Below are 16364 nucleotides of genomic sequence, written 5' to 3' on the forward strand. Positions count from 1 at the left end.
AAGCCATGCATGCCCACTTCTATTTCTTTCCAAGCTTACTGATACCATTCACAAAACTAATCAAACCCTCTTTACACGTGGCGCCACCACAAGAAGGATCAAGCCATACTTATTCTACTAACCATATGCCTTCTTAATTTGATAAATGCAACTTGAGCCCCATAGTATCCGACATTTTGAGTCTCTTTTTCTGCATGCATGTACCATGGAGATTATTAAATGGAATCAGAAAAGCTCCTCAGCAATTTGCCTACTCGACTCCTTTCATTTAATGCTTTGCTTTCTATTTCACGCCATTTCTTGTACCACCATTTTTCTTTGCAACAACTTTGCCTCTTTAGGCATATCAAAGTCTGCGAAAATAGGGCCATGGAGCCTCTGCAGAAAACTATAGAAACAGCTGGGGTGCTTTACTCTTTGATACAGCTGGAGTTTTGTTTTTTTTTTCTTCGTGTACAGCTGGAACTCCACCATTTTTGTACCACCATTTTTCTTTGCAACAACTTTTAATTCATGCGCACAAATGTACCATGCTCAGCTATTGCCAGCTATCATTTGCACCACTGCTAGCTATGTGAGAACTTTCCCTTGCCTATAAATAGGAGTGCTTCTGTGATCAGTTTCATTCACACAATCATCATGGTTTTCTTCTCTTAGAATATAACAGCCACTCTCCTTGTTCTTTCTTTTCTTACATTAGCTTCTTTCTTGAGCTACCACCACCTGCCATTACTTCAATTTCCTCATCTTGGAACTCAAATGCCATCCAAAAACGGCAGCCATGGTAGCAATAGCAGTTCATGTAGCAATAGCAGTAGCGAGGCAGAAAGAGTGGGGTTATAGGGACGCTGTTGTCCCAGCTTTCGTTCTTACGATTTCTGCAACTGGGCACCGGCGACAATGTGTGCTGTCCCGTAGTTCCGGCGAAAGGGGAGAGATCGAGCTTTGGCAGTCGAGGGATTGAGCCATAGTTGTTGAATCCTTGCTGATTTCGCCGAGTGCCGACGAGGTGTGCTGTCCCATAGTTCCGGCGAAAAGGAGAGATCGAGCTTTGCAGTAGAGGCTTCGAAGTAAAATTCTCTTGCAACCTCTGATCCTCCTTTCAACTTTAGATCATGCATGACATGCTCCCTTTTAACTTTGTGTATAGTATGCTTCTACTGTATTTGTGAGCTTTTCATTCATCAAAATTTGATATTTTACTATCCAAGTATCGGCAAGAAACCTTCATTGTATGCTTATTGCTGCTGCGTTTTGCCAAGTCTTAAAACTTCATCCCATGCTTGTTATCGCTGCTGTATTTCATCAAATAATATCATGACCGCGGCTTTGGCTTCTTCTGCTGGATTGGTTTTGGTTAGGCGGAGAAGCATCGAGCATCGTCGTGAGTGTGCCGGGACAAGTTGCGACAACGGAGACTCCAGGCAACTTACTCGCCGGTCTTTGGCAGCAGCGAACGGCAACGAACCGCGTGGTGCCGAAGGCGAGAGACGACGGTGGAGCCTTGCGGCAGCTACTGAAACGGGCTTGGAGCGCGGTGGTGGTATTTGGCTTCGGCTTTGTAGCGGTCACCAGCTTCTTCTCAGCGGGCGTAGCAGTAGTCGGAAATCAATCTCTGTTTCTTGGTGATTTTAGGCTCCTCGGCAATCGGCATCTCCAGATGGCTGTGACCACTGCTGCTTCTCTTCGGCCAGCAACGGAGCCGCCTGTTCTCTCCTTTAAACAAACAAACTCCCTTATCCAGTCTTTGTTCACCAAACAATCAAAGGGAGTATTTTCCAGCTGCCAAGTTTCGGATATGTAAGTTCAGCTTAATCTCCTCCATTCTTTCATAGCTTCTCCTGTTCCTTTAAACAAGGAGGAGGGCGACCGCCTTGATTCCATCGGACCAGAGAGCACCAACAGTGTTTGAGAGACAGAGACGACCCCGCTGAAGGTCGAATCAGGGTTGTTCGCGGTGCCAAAGCAAAGGCGCGGCGGACCTCGGAAACAGCGGCAGCAGCGGCCCCACTTGCCGGTCGCTCAGTGACGGCGTCAGTGACGATTTCTGGTGGAGGAGAAATTAGGGCTCTTGATGGTGCGTTTTCTGAGGGTTCATTTAAGAGGTGAAGGGGGAGAGAGGAGCAGACAAGGTCGCGCCGACCGATTTGAGCGGCAATCTCGCCGGAGGAGGAAGGGCCTAGCGGGGAATTTCCGATTTGAACTTTGAGGGCTGAGAGAGAGTGAGATCTGGTTCGTGTTGTTGAGTGGCGGAAGTGTGTGGGAGATGGAGGCCGGTCGACGGCTTCCTCGTCGAAGGGAGCCGCGACGGCGGGTTTTGGCTGAAGAGGGGCGGACTGTTGGTGTGTGTGTTAACTAAGAGAGAGAGAAAGAAAGAGAGATTGAGGCTTGTGGGCTTTTCTTAAAAGAAGGAGTTTGGTCGGATTTTTAGAGAAAATGATTATGTTGGGCCTTTTAAGTTAATCTTTCACCAATAAAACTTGGCCCAAAATTATTAATAAGCTGAATACTTCTCTGATGGCGCACACGCTGATTTCTTCCTTCTTCCTCTTCTTCCTTTTTTTTTTTTTTTTTTTTAAGTCAACCCCAATTTTGAATATTGTTTATTTTTCTTGCAGTTGATGGCAATGGGAGCTTGGAAGCTTGTGTTAAAGATTGGCATAGTCTCATTAATCAACTTCATGGCGGATTTTGCCCCAAACGAGATGCTTTGAGTATTTGCAAAGTTCGAAATCTATTGTCTTCTTTCTTTCAGTCTTGACATCTCCATCAGCCCGACTAAAGACCATCCTCAGAGAGTTCATCCAAAAATCTGGCAGCAGCCCATCTAAGACTTTATTTGAGTGATGTTTACTTTGCACTTCAGGTGGCTCAATTGGCTTTTAATCAGATTTCGGGTGCGCTCGGATCTGGGCCATTGTGAGTCCAACCTTTGAAGATTGCTGGTTACATTTTCTCTTTGCGCGTATTCGAGCAGGCTAGATGACTCAATGGTGTGAACGTGTATTTCCACTCCACAAATAGTTTCAACTTTAGCTTGGAGAGAAGTGAAGTTGGCGATGCATAGCTGACCTCAACGCCAGATGACTCAATTCTTTGACAGGTCTTGGGTGCGCTCGGACCTGGGATTGTTCGAGTCTGGTTTGAGTGAGGTTGTTATATTTGGCATCTCACGAAGTTGGGAGAATTCTGCACAGCGACTCGAGAAGATTGAGTCTTCTCTTCTTAATGCTTAAGCCAAGGAGAATGAAGCCATCGTCAGAATTGCTTTGATCAAGGAAGAGCTTGCTATGATAGAGATGTGGGAGATGGAGATGACGTTGTTCTTCAAGCAAGATAGTGCCTCCTTTCATATTGCCCGAGGTGCAATCCCATAATTCAAAAGAGAGTTTGACAAACATAAAGTTGCACATGTTGATGAGGAAATGCTGCGGAATTTTGAAGACTTCAGAGTCACTTTTGATCTCTGCTCAGAGAACTTTGGAGGATCAGACTTCAGAGTCACTTTTGATCTCTGCTCAGAGAACTTTTGAGGATCAAGACCCATTTGCTTAGTATTGGTGCAAACCGCAGTTTATATCATTTCTCTTTTGATGATTCTTATTTGGTTTGTGATGGATATTTTGACATCTTCTCCAAATGCTTGTGCTTCTTTTGATGGCTTGATTTTCTTCCCAATTTGAGACATATTCGGCTTCACATAATCAACTTAAATCATAACTTTGATGATATAAATTGAAAAGAGTCAAACACAATTCATGACTGAACCTAGAAATTATCTAAGCTGCCTACGTACCCTTTTGAAAGGGATCAAGTCAAAACGTAGTTCATAGGATCAACAAGTGTTTGAGATTGGGTGCCGTGCACAGTTTATACTCATGCGGGCCAGGAGTAACATGCAGTTTAGGCTCGTGCGTCAAGGAGCTGTCTTCATATGCTCCATTGTGTTGCTTTTCTCCATTTCTGGTTTTTCATCTGACTCATCTTTTTATTTTTTCTGCTTTTCTATTTTTTTTTTTGCTTTTCTGCTTTTCTATATATATATATATATATATATATATATATATATATATTTGCTTTTTTTTTTTTTTTTGTCTTCCACCTTTTTTTTTTTTTTTTTTTGAACTATATACATATGCACATGCTTCAACTTCTACCACCCTTCAAGGATAGTAGTACTTCAAGAACTTTCCGTTGAGAGTGATAACAATTGGCCTCCTTGCAGCAAGGGCCGGGTCTCCAACTTGAAAAGAGGGCGCTCGCACTACTTTGTTGAAGGATCTTGAAGGAAGAGCTTGATAGTATTCCAATTTTTGCTGGGCTTCTAGTTTCTCTTCATCCAGAGTTTCCAGTTCTTTGGAGCTTAAGTGCGAATTCTCTTCTCCAACGACCATTTTCTCGCAGGAGGTGATATGGTTTGCTGTGACATCGTCTTCATCTTTTCGGCGAGGATCTTTGCAATCAAAACTCGTCATTATGCTTTTATTTCTCTGGCGTATGAAGGCTATATTCTCTGCAACGCTTGTTGTGATAACGCCACTTCTAACGAGACTTGCAATTTCACGACGCACTTGACTTTGAGTAGTATGAGGAAGAGGAACTGGATTACTAGCACTATTAGTAGTGTAGTAAGAGGAAGCCACACTTTCTCTATCTTCTTGATCTATGGCATCTCGTGTGAAGATGATGGTCTTCATTTGAGCTTTCATTTTTTTTTCACATGACATAATCAAAGTGGTGTATCTTTTCATTCGAGGAGGGATCAAACTTCTCCATTTCTCTGTTATGTGCAGTTCATCACTCCCTTTTGTCTTGTTTCGTTTCCATGATTTGCCTTTGCCAAGTCTTTTAAAGACAGATACTTGTTGAGCTTCTCTTCTACCCATCATATTGAAAATAGAAACCCTTTGGGTTCTCCGATTGCTTGAAGATTCCAGGTTTTGCTTGGTGCTAGCATAGTTAGCAGTGGCTCTCTTGATGGCAATTCGAATGGGGCTTTGCACTGTATATCCCAAACCTGCTTTGGAGTTTTGGCCTACGTTATCAGTCTTTTCCAAATGAGACCTTGACATAGAGTTTTCTTGAGGATTGTATCCAGCATTCACGAGGAGTTTATATGCCTTCGGACCAAAGTGCTTTGAGAGTTCTTTGTTTGAGAGATCTTCATGCTCTGTGATGCTACTTTGCTTTGGTCGGACAAACCCTTCAAATGGTTGGTGAATTGGCTTCTTGGCATCAATCTTCGTTAAAGGCATGGTGAATCCTTCCATCTTCAGAAAAGATTCTTCTTTCTTTTTCTCCTGGCAAGATCTCAACTCGTCATGTGATGTATCATCTTTCACCATTGAGACTTTGGTTCTTTCCAAATAGAACTTAGCATCAGCAAAATGTGATTCTGCTTCCGTAAACGGCTTTTGATCACCAACCACTTTTCTTATGGCACCATTTTGATAGTACTTGAAGCATTGGTGCAATGTAGAAGGAACAACACCATTTTCATGAAGCCATGGTCGACCCAGAAGCATATTATAGGACGTCTTGGCATCGATAACATGAAGCAACGCTGTCGAATCCATGTCCTGCATCAGCAATCGCAACCTTATAGTTCCAAGAGCTCTTTGCCCTTCATGATTGAAACCTTGGATCATCAATCGACTGTTTGACAGCTCATCTACTTGAATTCCCAATTGCTTCAAAGTCCTTAGTGGCAAAATATTGACCGCCGAGCCTCCATCGATGAGAATTCGATTGACCTTCTGCTCCTGTGTATAACAACTCACGAACAATGGCTTGTTATGAGGTTCAGATCCAAGCTGCAAGTCTTCATTGGAGAATGTGATTGCCAATGCATCATCGTCTTCATCCGTATTTAGCTCAGGTTCTTCATCTACTTGATTGGATGTATCATACAGAGCTCCAATACCTTCTATTATGTCATTCAAGTCGGTGGAGACCATATTTACAGCAGTATCATCTTCTTCAAGAGATATTTTCCCTTCTCGAGCTAACCGCATGACCCTGTCTTTGAAGATGAAGCAATCATGTATGGGGTGCCCAACCAGACGATGGTATTTGCAGTAACTTGGATCGTCTGTCCTCCCTGCTTCATTTGGTCGCTTCATTTCTGGCAACTCGATAAGCTTTTCTTTGATCAGGTCATCAAAAATTCCTGAAACATCAGAGTCTAAGAATGGATATTGTTTTTGTTGCATTTCTTTCAAGGTAGGTCTTCTTTGCCCCACGTCTCGGGAAGAGTTCTGATTGTCTCGTGAAGTGTTCTGGTTGCCTTCTTGTCCAGCTTCTCTCTTTAAGAATTTCACCGAAGTTGCCTTAATCGCCATGGATTCTCTCTTTGGTGTTTCATCGGATGGTTTGCTTCCTTTCTTGAATTCTGGCATGAATTTGCGAGGTTCTCGGATGGGTGGTTCTTCGATCCCGCTTGCCATCATGCTCAACTCCATATCATGAGCTCTAGTGGCTAGTTCTTCGAATGTTCTTGGCTGGATTCCTCGCAAGATGTATTGCAAGCCCCAATGCATCCCTTGAATACACATTTCGATGGCAGATGATTCAGACAATCGGTCCTTGCAGTTGAGACAAAAGTTTCTCCATCGGTTGATGTAGTCAATGACTGGCTCTTCTTTGAATTGACGTGAACTTGTGAGCTCCACCATGCTGACAGTTCTTCTAGTGCTATAGAAGCGGTTGAGGAACTCATGCTCCAGTTGTTCCCAACTATCAATTGAGTTTGATTCTAAGTCAGTGTACCAATCAAAGGCATTACCTTTCAATGAGCGAACAAACTGTTTGACCAAATGATCTCCATAAGTACCAGCGTTGTTGCATGTTTCAATGAAATGAGCCACATGTTGTCTTGGATTTCCTTTGCCATCAAACTGTTGAAATTTTGGTGGTTGATAGCCAAGAGGCATCCTCATACTGTCAATTCGCCGAGTATATGGCTTGGAGTAAGTTAACGATGACTTGGAGCTTCCATCGGAGTTATTCTTCATTGTTGCTTCAATGAACTCTTTGAGTTGGTCAATGGGAATGAGGCCACCAGACGAGAAGAGAATGTCTTTTCCTGAAGGCCTTTTTCCATCACTCTTTGATTTGTCTTTGGAGATTTCTTCATCGTTATTCTCTCCATCTTCTTCGCTTTCTTCGCCTTCCCTATCGTTGTTGGCGTGGCTTGAATCTCCTTTTTCTCCTTTAAGCTTTGCAATCTGGGCATCTTGCTCTTGGATGTGCTTGGTTAGAGATTCAACCATCTTTGTCAAGTTCAAGAGTTGTTCCTCCATGGTGGAAGTGTTTGTCATCATGACACTTGCATGGAGTTGATAATTTTCAGTGGGAAATGTGAAACTTCTCTCAAAGTTGTCATCTTCTTCATGGATAGATGGAAGACGGGAGGTCGACTTTGACACCTCTTGCATCAATTTTGCTTTGCTTCGCGTGATCACACCGATGCTTTCCGAAGAACCTTTAGATGAAGCTGGAGCAGTTGCATTTGGTTGAATGGACATTGTTCAAGATTTTTGGTGAAGAGTAGAGATGAGAGGTAGAGATGTCCCACCGGGCGTGCCAAAATTTGTAAACACAAATTTTTGTATTTCAATTTGATAAAATACAAAACGCGTTACAAAGATAATTTGATAGAATTTGAAGATAGATTTATGCGGGTTGCAATCTCTAGTTAATCCTCTGATTCTTCTCTTCCATTTGATTCTTGAACAAGCTCGAAGGTTCTTGAAATACCTGTTTTGATGACGCCAATCCAAGGGACTCAAGTCATGATTTTGGATTGAACGTTGAACTTGATTTGATTTGAGAACATTCTTAGAATTTGTAAGAATGCCTTGAAGCTTTTGAACTTGATTTCTTTGGATACTTGAAGATCACTTCAAAGATTTGCAGGAATACTTGAAGATTTTGAAGGAATACTCGAAGATTTGAAGATACTTGAATACTTGAAGATTTTGAAGGATACTTGAAGATTTGAATGCTCAAATACTTGAAGATTCGAAGGATACTTGAAGATTTGAATACTCAAACGATTGAAGATTTGAAGGAGACTTGAACGTTAGATAGAATTCTTCAAGATACTTGAATACTTGGAAGAATACTTGAACTCTCCAATTCTTCGCCTCTTCTACTTGTGATACTAGAGAGAATTCTTATGCTCTTCAATCTTCCGTTCCTTCACGTTGTTGTTAATGAGCACCCCAACACCTCTATTTATAGATTTTAGAGATGGGCTTCGTGGGCTTTATGGGCTTTGGGCCTTTATGCATGGGCCTTAGGGCCTTAAGTGGCCAATAAGCCCATTAATTCATTTTATTAAATATTAATCATATATCTATTTAATTTAGGAATAAAATCCCATTTAATAAAATAGAAAATATAATTGAATATTTAATTCATGAATTTACACGTGGCATGATTTAATTCGACGACAATTTAATTGTCTACACACCAACGCAAGCCTTAATTATGATGTCGGCGGTAATGAAATATGGAGCATGTCTTCTAAGACAATTGTCCATATCATTTGCTAAGGCTTTTGCAAGAGGGTAGCTCAACACAATTCCAGCCCCCCCAAAGCCTTGATTAAACGAGAACCAAACATTCGACATGTAAAACTCCGACGGCGCACCAATGTAGTAGTGCTTCGTATGATCATACTGCGCAACAACGTCCACTAAATTGTCCACAAAAAAGATGGAGTCGTCGTCTCCGATCACCACCCACCTAACACTTCCATCGCCATCATCTTCGCCCACGTCTCTCACCAACTCCTTTATTCCGTGAACAATTCTTACAGCCATCGGCTCTGCGGCTTTCACCTCATCCAAAAACTTGGTTATGTTGTCCGAAACCCTAAAAGCGGGCGACCTGGCCGACCACGGCAGGAGGTCGCCGGTGGGGGCCGCATCCAAGTACACGAACCCACGTGTCGCGTTCGGCCTCCACCACGACTCTGCGTAGTTTCTGCGGAAATGCCAGCCGCCTTCGGAGCCGAGGATTCCGAAAGCAAGGTGACCCAGATTGGTCGGAGAAGTTGATTGAGGGGATTGTGTGTGCATGCGGAAAAAGGAAAACAATTCGGAAACTGGGAATTTTTGGTAAATTAACTGATTTGGGAGGGAGATGGTGAGTATCAAGTATATAGCTAGGCCTGAAATTAGGAGGAGTTTGCATAGATTAGCTGCAGCAAATTTACCACATGAAAATGAAGAAGCCATTTTAGTATCGATCAATTAAATCACGTATGCTCGCGTTTTATTAACTCGTGATCAAAATGCTAGTACAGTCTAGCTCTTGTCAAATATATTAATAACGCTATGTAATAGTTTGGCGGGGATTAAATTTCTATTTGCATATTGATGTAGAAGGGACAAGAGGATTAAATTGGTGCTCAACTTTCTTTTTGGTGGTTTAAATTTTAACATACGATTTCCGTATAAAATTTTACTTTCCAAATGCCCAAAATATAACTATGAGAAGCATTATTATAACAATACAGAAGCATAATAATTTGTAACTGATTCTTTCATTAATTATAACTATTTAATTTTTTATAATGAAATTATATATATTTTTAATTAAATTATCATATATTTATATAAAAAATAAATTTAGAAATATACTCATGCACTACATTGGCGCCACAAATAAGTCTTACATTATATCCTTTACATTAAGTAGAAGAAAAAAGATTGAATAAATGAACTCCCCAATATTGGCTCTCTCATATATATTTCTCGAAAAGTTGATTTAATTGATGAGGAAATGCGTTGGGGTTATATGCGCTCTTTTGTAATAGTAATAATAAATTTACAATATATAATTGAAATTTTAGAAGTTTAATAATTGCATGATAAAGCAAGGCCAAAATTATTTATAATCAACCAAAATATATACGTGATAGATTAATCATTTTTGTATAATCCCAACCAGCTAGCTAATTACCGGTACCGTAGAGTTTAGACAACGAATTGATATGAAATTCGTTTACAAAAATGCGCGTAGCATAGGATAGGTTTGTACAACTGTTGCAACTTGCATCGTTAATTAGTCAACTTAATTAATTAGCGAATAATTTTACTATAAACATGCATTTTGAACTGATATTGCGTCGTCTAACACGCTTTAAGAGCAAAAAATGGCTGCTAGTCAACTAGAAAATTAAAGATAAAAACTCATTGATGGTCAAATATAGCAAATACCTAACTCATTAAATTTTGAATTAAAACCGTTATGGGAAGTAGGTCTAGAATTGGGTAGAGTGACATAAGGGCTGACTATCATACAAAACCCTTATATCATGGTGAATTTATCGTGAAAAAATATAACTATATATGTATATATCATGGTGAATTTGTCGTGAAAAATTATGACTTCGTATTAATTGTATTCATGATAGGATTCAAGCCCCCGATCACAAGGTAAGAGGTATTTTGATTAGACATATCATACTAAAAACGATGAATATTTACTGTGAAATGGTGAATTCATAACTCAAATTGGATTTGACAAAAAATACGTTAATTCTTCAAATATTTAAAGACCGAAAAGTATTTCTAGTTTATAGGTTGAAAATTATTGTTATTTGAATCAACCACTAGATATATAGATCATGTCTGAACATACAATATATAATAATGAAATAATGATGGTATAAAGTGCGGTTGTAATTGTCAAGCAACAGCACGAAGTATATGACCACGACCACATGAGTAGACACGGCCAAAAGAGTTTTCTCTATAATGGCAACCTGCTTCCCACCGTTTAGGCATCATTTAATTATATAAATATATTTGTAATATGCATTGTGTCGTCATTTTTCTACCACTACAATATGGGATATAACAGAGAAAATTAATTTGACCTACGCCGCCGCTTATTCTTAATCTAGATGTTCAATTAAAGAGGGTGGGACAGGGGAGGGGGACAGGGACTAAATCACTTAATCTACTTAATAAAAGATTAATATAAGTCACAAAAATAAAAATATATTAATTCTAATTATATTTTGTGTAAATAAATTATTTTACCTATAATAAAAAAAATTAAAATACTACAAATAAAAGAAAAAAAGTAAAAAAAAAAATAATACTCCCTCTACAATATCGTTTCCACTTTTGTCATTTTGGTTCGTCCACAATATCATTTCCACTTCCATTAATAAAATTAGAGTCCACAAACTCCACTCACAACAATAGTGAAACCCAAACTTCACTTACAACAATATTCACTAGTATCAACTACTAGTCATCACTTTCTTAAAACTCGTGTCGTTAGGGCTGGTAATCGGTCCGGTTCGATTTTAACCGAACCGATTTTCCAGTTAACCGGAACCGAATAAGGGCGATTTCACTAACCGCTAACCGGATATTGTTGATTTCACTAACCACTAATTGTCAACCGAATATTAGCGGTTTGGTTGGTTAATCGGTTAACCGCAAATAACCGATTTGGTTAATCTTTTTAAAAAAATGCACTTCTATTGCTACTCAAGGGATTCAAATATGTGCCTTAGGAAGAAAGAGTAAAGTATTATCCACTCCATCAACTCATCATTTATATTTACATAGAATAGAAAATTATTTTATAGAAACTTATAATCATTTTCGATTGCTTTCGCAATTGTATCAAATTTATTTTAATCTTTCCAACTTGATCAATTTTATCAAACGTTTTTAGATAATTGTATCTTTTTTGCCCTTTTTTAACTTGCTACCTAGAAATTGTTTCTAAAATCTAAAAATTTAATTGAAACAATAATATCCTTGTATATTTACAAATTATTTTTTCGAGCAAAATACTAGGTTATCCTCCGGCACATCATGCATGTTATGATTCAACCATTGGAGTGAAATTTCGATAATAACATTGACACAATTTGAAAAGGGTATGATACAAATGGTAAATTTCAAAGGTCAGGATTAAATTGATATAATCGCTAAAGAATGACTAGATATAATTGATAAATATCAATATTGAGATAATATTGATAAAATCATTAAAGATCGGGATAATATTGATAAAATCATTAAAAAGTATAGATATATATGGTCAAGTGCTTAAGGATCGTACGAGAAAAGCAGTAGTCAAAGAAGGTTGAGAAAGCATGCAAAATAGGGATTAATGAAATTGGAAATGACCTAATTATTGACCTAACTGACGACGGTTAACGTTAAGTCCAAGTCTAAGGAAGTTGGGCAAAATACGGAGCAATACCAAATACACATATTTGTACGTGGAGTGGACTCTCCCCCGCATTTCCTGCTCTTATATAAACGCTCGCGCCTTCCCCAATTAATTCACCATCTCTACATTCATTTCTACCAATCAATTAATTCTTCACCTCGCAACCATCAATGGCCAAAATATTTGCTCTCTCCATATTTCTCACTGCACTGCTGCTCGCCAATGCAACAAGGTACCCATCATCACTCACATTTTACGAGCATCTCAATTCCCATATATAATTTGCATTGAGCTCATCAACTAACTTATTTTAATTTACAGATCAGAAAATGGAAGTGAGCCCAAGCACGAAAACAACGCAGTGGATGATCCGGAGGCTGTAGCTGCCATGGTTCATATGTAAGCCCATACAATTAACTTGCATGCTAGCTACTACATTAATATCCCTACCTTCGCAATTACTTAATCACATGATGCATTATACTTTTATAAAAAAAAAAAACATGTAGTTCCAACACATGCTGGCTTTCAAATCAAGTTGATATATTAAATTTAGATGTTATACAAATTAAATGATAGTATGTCTGTGAAATTATACTCCAATTTACGGCCATGCACTGCATTTTGACAAGTGAGATCAAATACGTGTTAATTTAATTGTAATATTAACCAAAAATGTAGGAGTATCCAAAATAGAAGCGAGTCAAGGAAGCTTGAATCCGTCACGTGCGGGACGGGGAACCCCATCGACGACTGCTGGCGGTGCGACCCGAACTGGATCCGCAACCGCCGACGCCTGGCCGACTGCGCCATCGGCTTCGGCCGCAGCTCCGTGGGCGGGCGGGACGGGCGGTACTACGTGGTGACGGACCCTAGCGACGAGGACGCCGTGAACCCCCGGCCGGGCACCCTCCGGCACGCCGTGATCCAGGACCGGCCACTCTGGATCGTGTTCAAGCGCGACATGGTGATCACGCTGAAGCAGGAGCTGCTGGTGAACAGCTTCAAGACCATCGACGGCCGCGGCGCCAACGTCCACATCGCCAACGGCGCCTGCATCACCATCCAGCACGTCACCAACGTGATCGTCCACGGCCTCAGCATCCACGACTGCAAGCCCACCGGCAACGCCCTGGTCCGGAGCTCGCCCTCCCACTCCGGCTGGCGGGGCATGGCCGACGGCGACGGGATATCCATATTCGCATCCAGCCACGTGTGGATCGACCATAACTCGCTGGCCAGCTGCTCCGACGGACTCATCGATGCTATCATGGGATCGACCGCCATTACTATCTCCAACAATTACTTCTCTCACCACAACGAGGTCATGCTGTTGGGACACAGCGATGACTACGAGGGAGACAAGGTGATGCAGGTGACTGTGGCGTACAATCATTTTGGGGAGGGGCTAACGCAAAGGATGCCGAGGTGCAGGCATGGGTATTTCCATGTGGTGAACAACGACTACACTTCGTGGGAGATGTATGCTATTGGTGGGAGCGCAAATCCCACCATCAACAGCCAGGGCAACAGATTTCTTGCCTCCAACAACCCTTTTGCTAAAGAGGTAACGAAGAGGGTAGTAAATACAACGGATGGTGAGTCGTGGAGGAAGTGGAACTGGAAATCGGAGGGCGATCGGCTGCTAAACGGCGCGTATTTCACGGCGTCGGGGCAGGGTACAGCAAGCAGCTACGCTAGGGCGTCAAGCCTGGCAGCGAAGCCTTCTTCCTTGGTAGCAACACTCACCAGTGATGCTGGGGTGCTACACTGCCGCAAAGCCGTCCGCTGCTGAACAAAATACTAGTATCAAATTGTTTTTGAATTTCAATTCTTTCTAGGAGCATACCAAGATATAGGCAATTCATTTAACCCGATCTCTATCCATTTTTGATGTATCTATCTTTGTTTCTAGTCTTTACATGTAGCTTCAAGAATTAATTTGTTTTTAGCGATGAAATCTGCATTATGTACTTCATTAGTTTTATCACCTTATAATTACCATTGCTTCTCCTTTTCATATATATACACGGTCCAGTTGTCATTACTTTCTTCTTTTAATTTCCCCTGCCTCTATATTATATGCCCTTCTCTATCTAGTAGAAAAATACTAGCACACAACGATATTTATATATATAGAGAGAGGTTCCATTGAGAATGCTAATTGCTAAATGTGTTGAGAATTAAGAATTCGTCCGAACAGTTGCTCCCTCGGTGTTTTTTCCTTTGAATTTTGTTCTTAAGAGGTTTTAATAAGACTCGGACCTTGAGGGATTGGCATCTTCTGTGTTTCTCGTTTTTCTTTCCTTTCCTGTCTTTTTTAATACAACCTCAGTTCATCATAGTAAAGATATATCAGACTACATAGCAAAATGGACGTGAAATGGCATATAACTTATGCCCCAACAGACACAAAAAGTTTATGCAAAGTTGTCGATCAACTTCAATGAAAAATTGTTTTATTGAAAACAAACTAGAAAATGTGTAGTATACCATTGGAATTAAGCTACGTACGCGCATCTACTTTAATTTTTAACAAAAAATAAGGCACATATTGGGTATACTTTTGAATGGCAACTATATCAGACTGCGCTATATATCCATACAGAAACTTGGAAAAATCCACAACCTTTTTATTTTCTTTATAACCACTTCATCCAAATTCATAGATCCTTGATACTTGGTCGATCTTCAGACTCTCAATATACTCCCTCGTCCGTAAAGAGTGCTCATCACTTTTGGTGGCATAAATTTTAAAATAAATGTTATGTGAGTGTGTTTTATGAGTGGAGAAAGAGGCTCAAATTTATTGTTGTGTTATGATAATGAGAATAAAAAATAAGAAATTTGTGGTGGACCATGTATGATAAAGTTATGAATAAATTGAGAAAAGGAAAGTAAAAAAATAAAAAATAAAAAAAATAGTGGGATAAATATCCAAAAATAGAAGATAGGCACCTTTGTGGGCCGTATTAAAATAACAAAAAAATACATGCTAATAGGGGACGAAAAGAGTATTTTTAATGTTTTATTATATTCATCCCCCATCTATTTTCTAAGTATTAGTATGTACGAAATGTATGTATTTAACTTTGACTGATATTGGAAGGATGGTCCAAGTTATAACATTAAATTTTATATTCCACTTTTGATGTCCCATTCTCAAATTTTTGTATTAAGTTTTTAATTATTTTTTCTTTAATTTAAATATTTTATATTTATTAACCAAATTAGAGTTTATAATACACCAAACATGTGGTGTGATTTGAAGAGCAAACAGGTTTGAATAAAATATTGGAGATGTGTTTTGAGTGGTTAAAGGATCCCTCAAAGGGTATTTTATTTTTTAGAGTTCAAATCTCATCATTCTCCCCCGGGTAAAAAAAAAATCAAATATAGGTGACGGCCTTGCCTTTGACGAATATAATATGCAATGGGTAGTTTAACGATTTCCTCGAGTGTGTTAATTTCTCACTCAGCAATGAGTGGGTTAATTCCTTGCAACAAATGTTAAGAAAAGAGGGGTGTCGCGTTGGTATGTGGCGTTGGATGGTCAACGGAAGAAGAAGGAGGTATTTTATCATGCATGCATGTGTGTCTGTTGCGAGAGAGAGAGAGTTGCATTGAGTGAAAAAATGATGAGTCAATAGTGCTCTTTTGTTCCTCCTTTTATAGTAGTTAGCATATTTTTGTGGGGATTTCATGATCCCCACTATTAATTATATTTAGATCTTAAATGAGATTAAGAAAGTTGAAGGAGATTAAAGAAGTTGAGTGAGATTAATTTTAATTTTTTTTATTTTTTATTTTTTTTTTTTTTTTGATCGGGCAAAGTCATGTTAGATGTTAGTGGTTAGTTCCCCATCCACTCCAAGAATCACCTTATCTCTCCATTCACCAAAATCCACCTTATATCTCCAATCTCCAATTCGCTCCCAAGAGGGATCGAACCCGGGTCACTTCACTTAAGTGAGGACCCGGTGGCCAGTGGGCTAAGCCCCCTGGTTGGTATAAATACACTTGAAGGTTTGTTCTGTTTTGTTTTGCCTATTCTATCCTGTAGGGTGATTGGCGTTGGCCCAGTCCCGGATTTACACTTGATACTATTATGGTATGTCGAGAGAAATGAGGATCGTATATTCTACTAGACA

The 16364-nt window shown here is 39.8% G+C and overlaps 2 protein-coding genes and 1 long non-coding RNA gene across 3 annotated transcripts; 2 read left to right on the forward strand and 1 right to left on the reverse strand.

The window, feature by feature from the left end:
- The first annotated feature begins 462 nt into the window (after nt 1-462).
- On the forward strand, nt 463-3485 carry LOC131014311 (uncharacterized). Its single transcript, XR_009098168.1, has 3 exons — nt 463-1070; nt 1362-1800; nt 2619-3485. It is a non-coding gene; the product is annotated as an uncharacterized LOC131014311 (long non-coding RNA).
- A 4983-nt stretch (nt 3486-8468) lies between these two features.
- Nucleotides 8469-9245, reverse strand: LOC131018979 (uncharacterized). The gene has a single exon (XM_057947663.1). The coding sequence runs from the start codon at nt 9243-9245 to the stop codon at nt 8469-8471; it is 777 nt and encodes a 258-aa protein (XP_057803646.1).
- A 3076-nt stretch (nt 9246-12321) lies between these two features.
- Nucleotides 12322-14134, forward strand: LOC131014312 (probable pectate lyase 8). The gene is made up of 3 exons (XM_057942246.1): nt 12322-12445; nt 12535-12612; nt 12895-14134. The coding sequence occupies exons 1-3, from the start codon at nt 12384-12386 to the stop codon at nt 14006-14008; spliced, it is 1254 nt and encodes a 417-aa protein (XP_057798229.1). The 5' UTR covers nt 12322-12383; the 3' UTR covers nt 14009-14134.
- Nucleotides 14135-16364: the final 2230 nt, after the last annotated feature.

This window comes from Salvia miltiorrhiza, chromosome 3, assembly GCF_028751815.1.
Source record: "Salvia miltiorrhiza cultivar Shanhuang (shh) chromosome 3, IMPLAD_Smil_shh, whole genome shotgun sequence".
Taxonomy (NCBI): Eukaryota; Viridiplantae; Streptophyta; class Magnoliopsida; order Lamiales; family Lamiaceae; genus Salvia; species Salvia miltiorrhiza.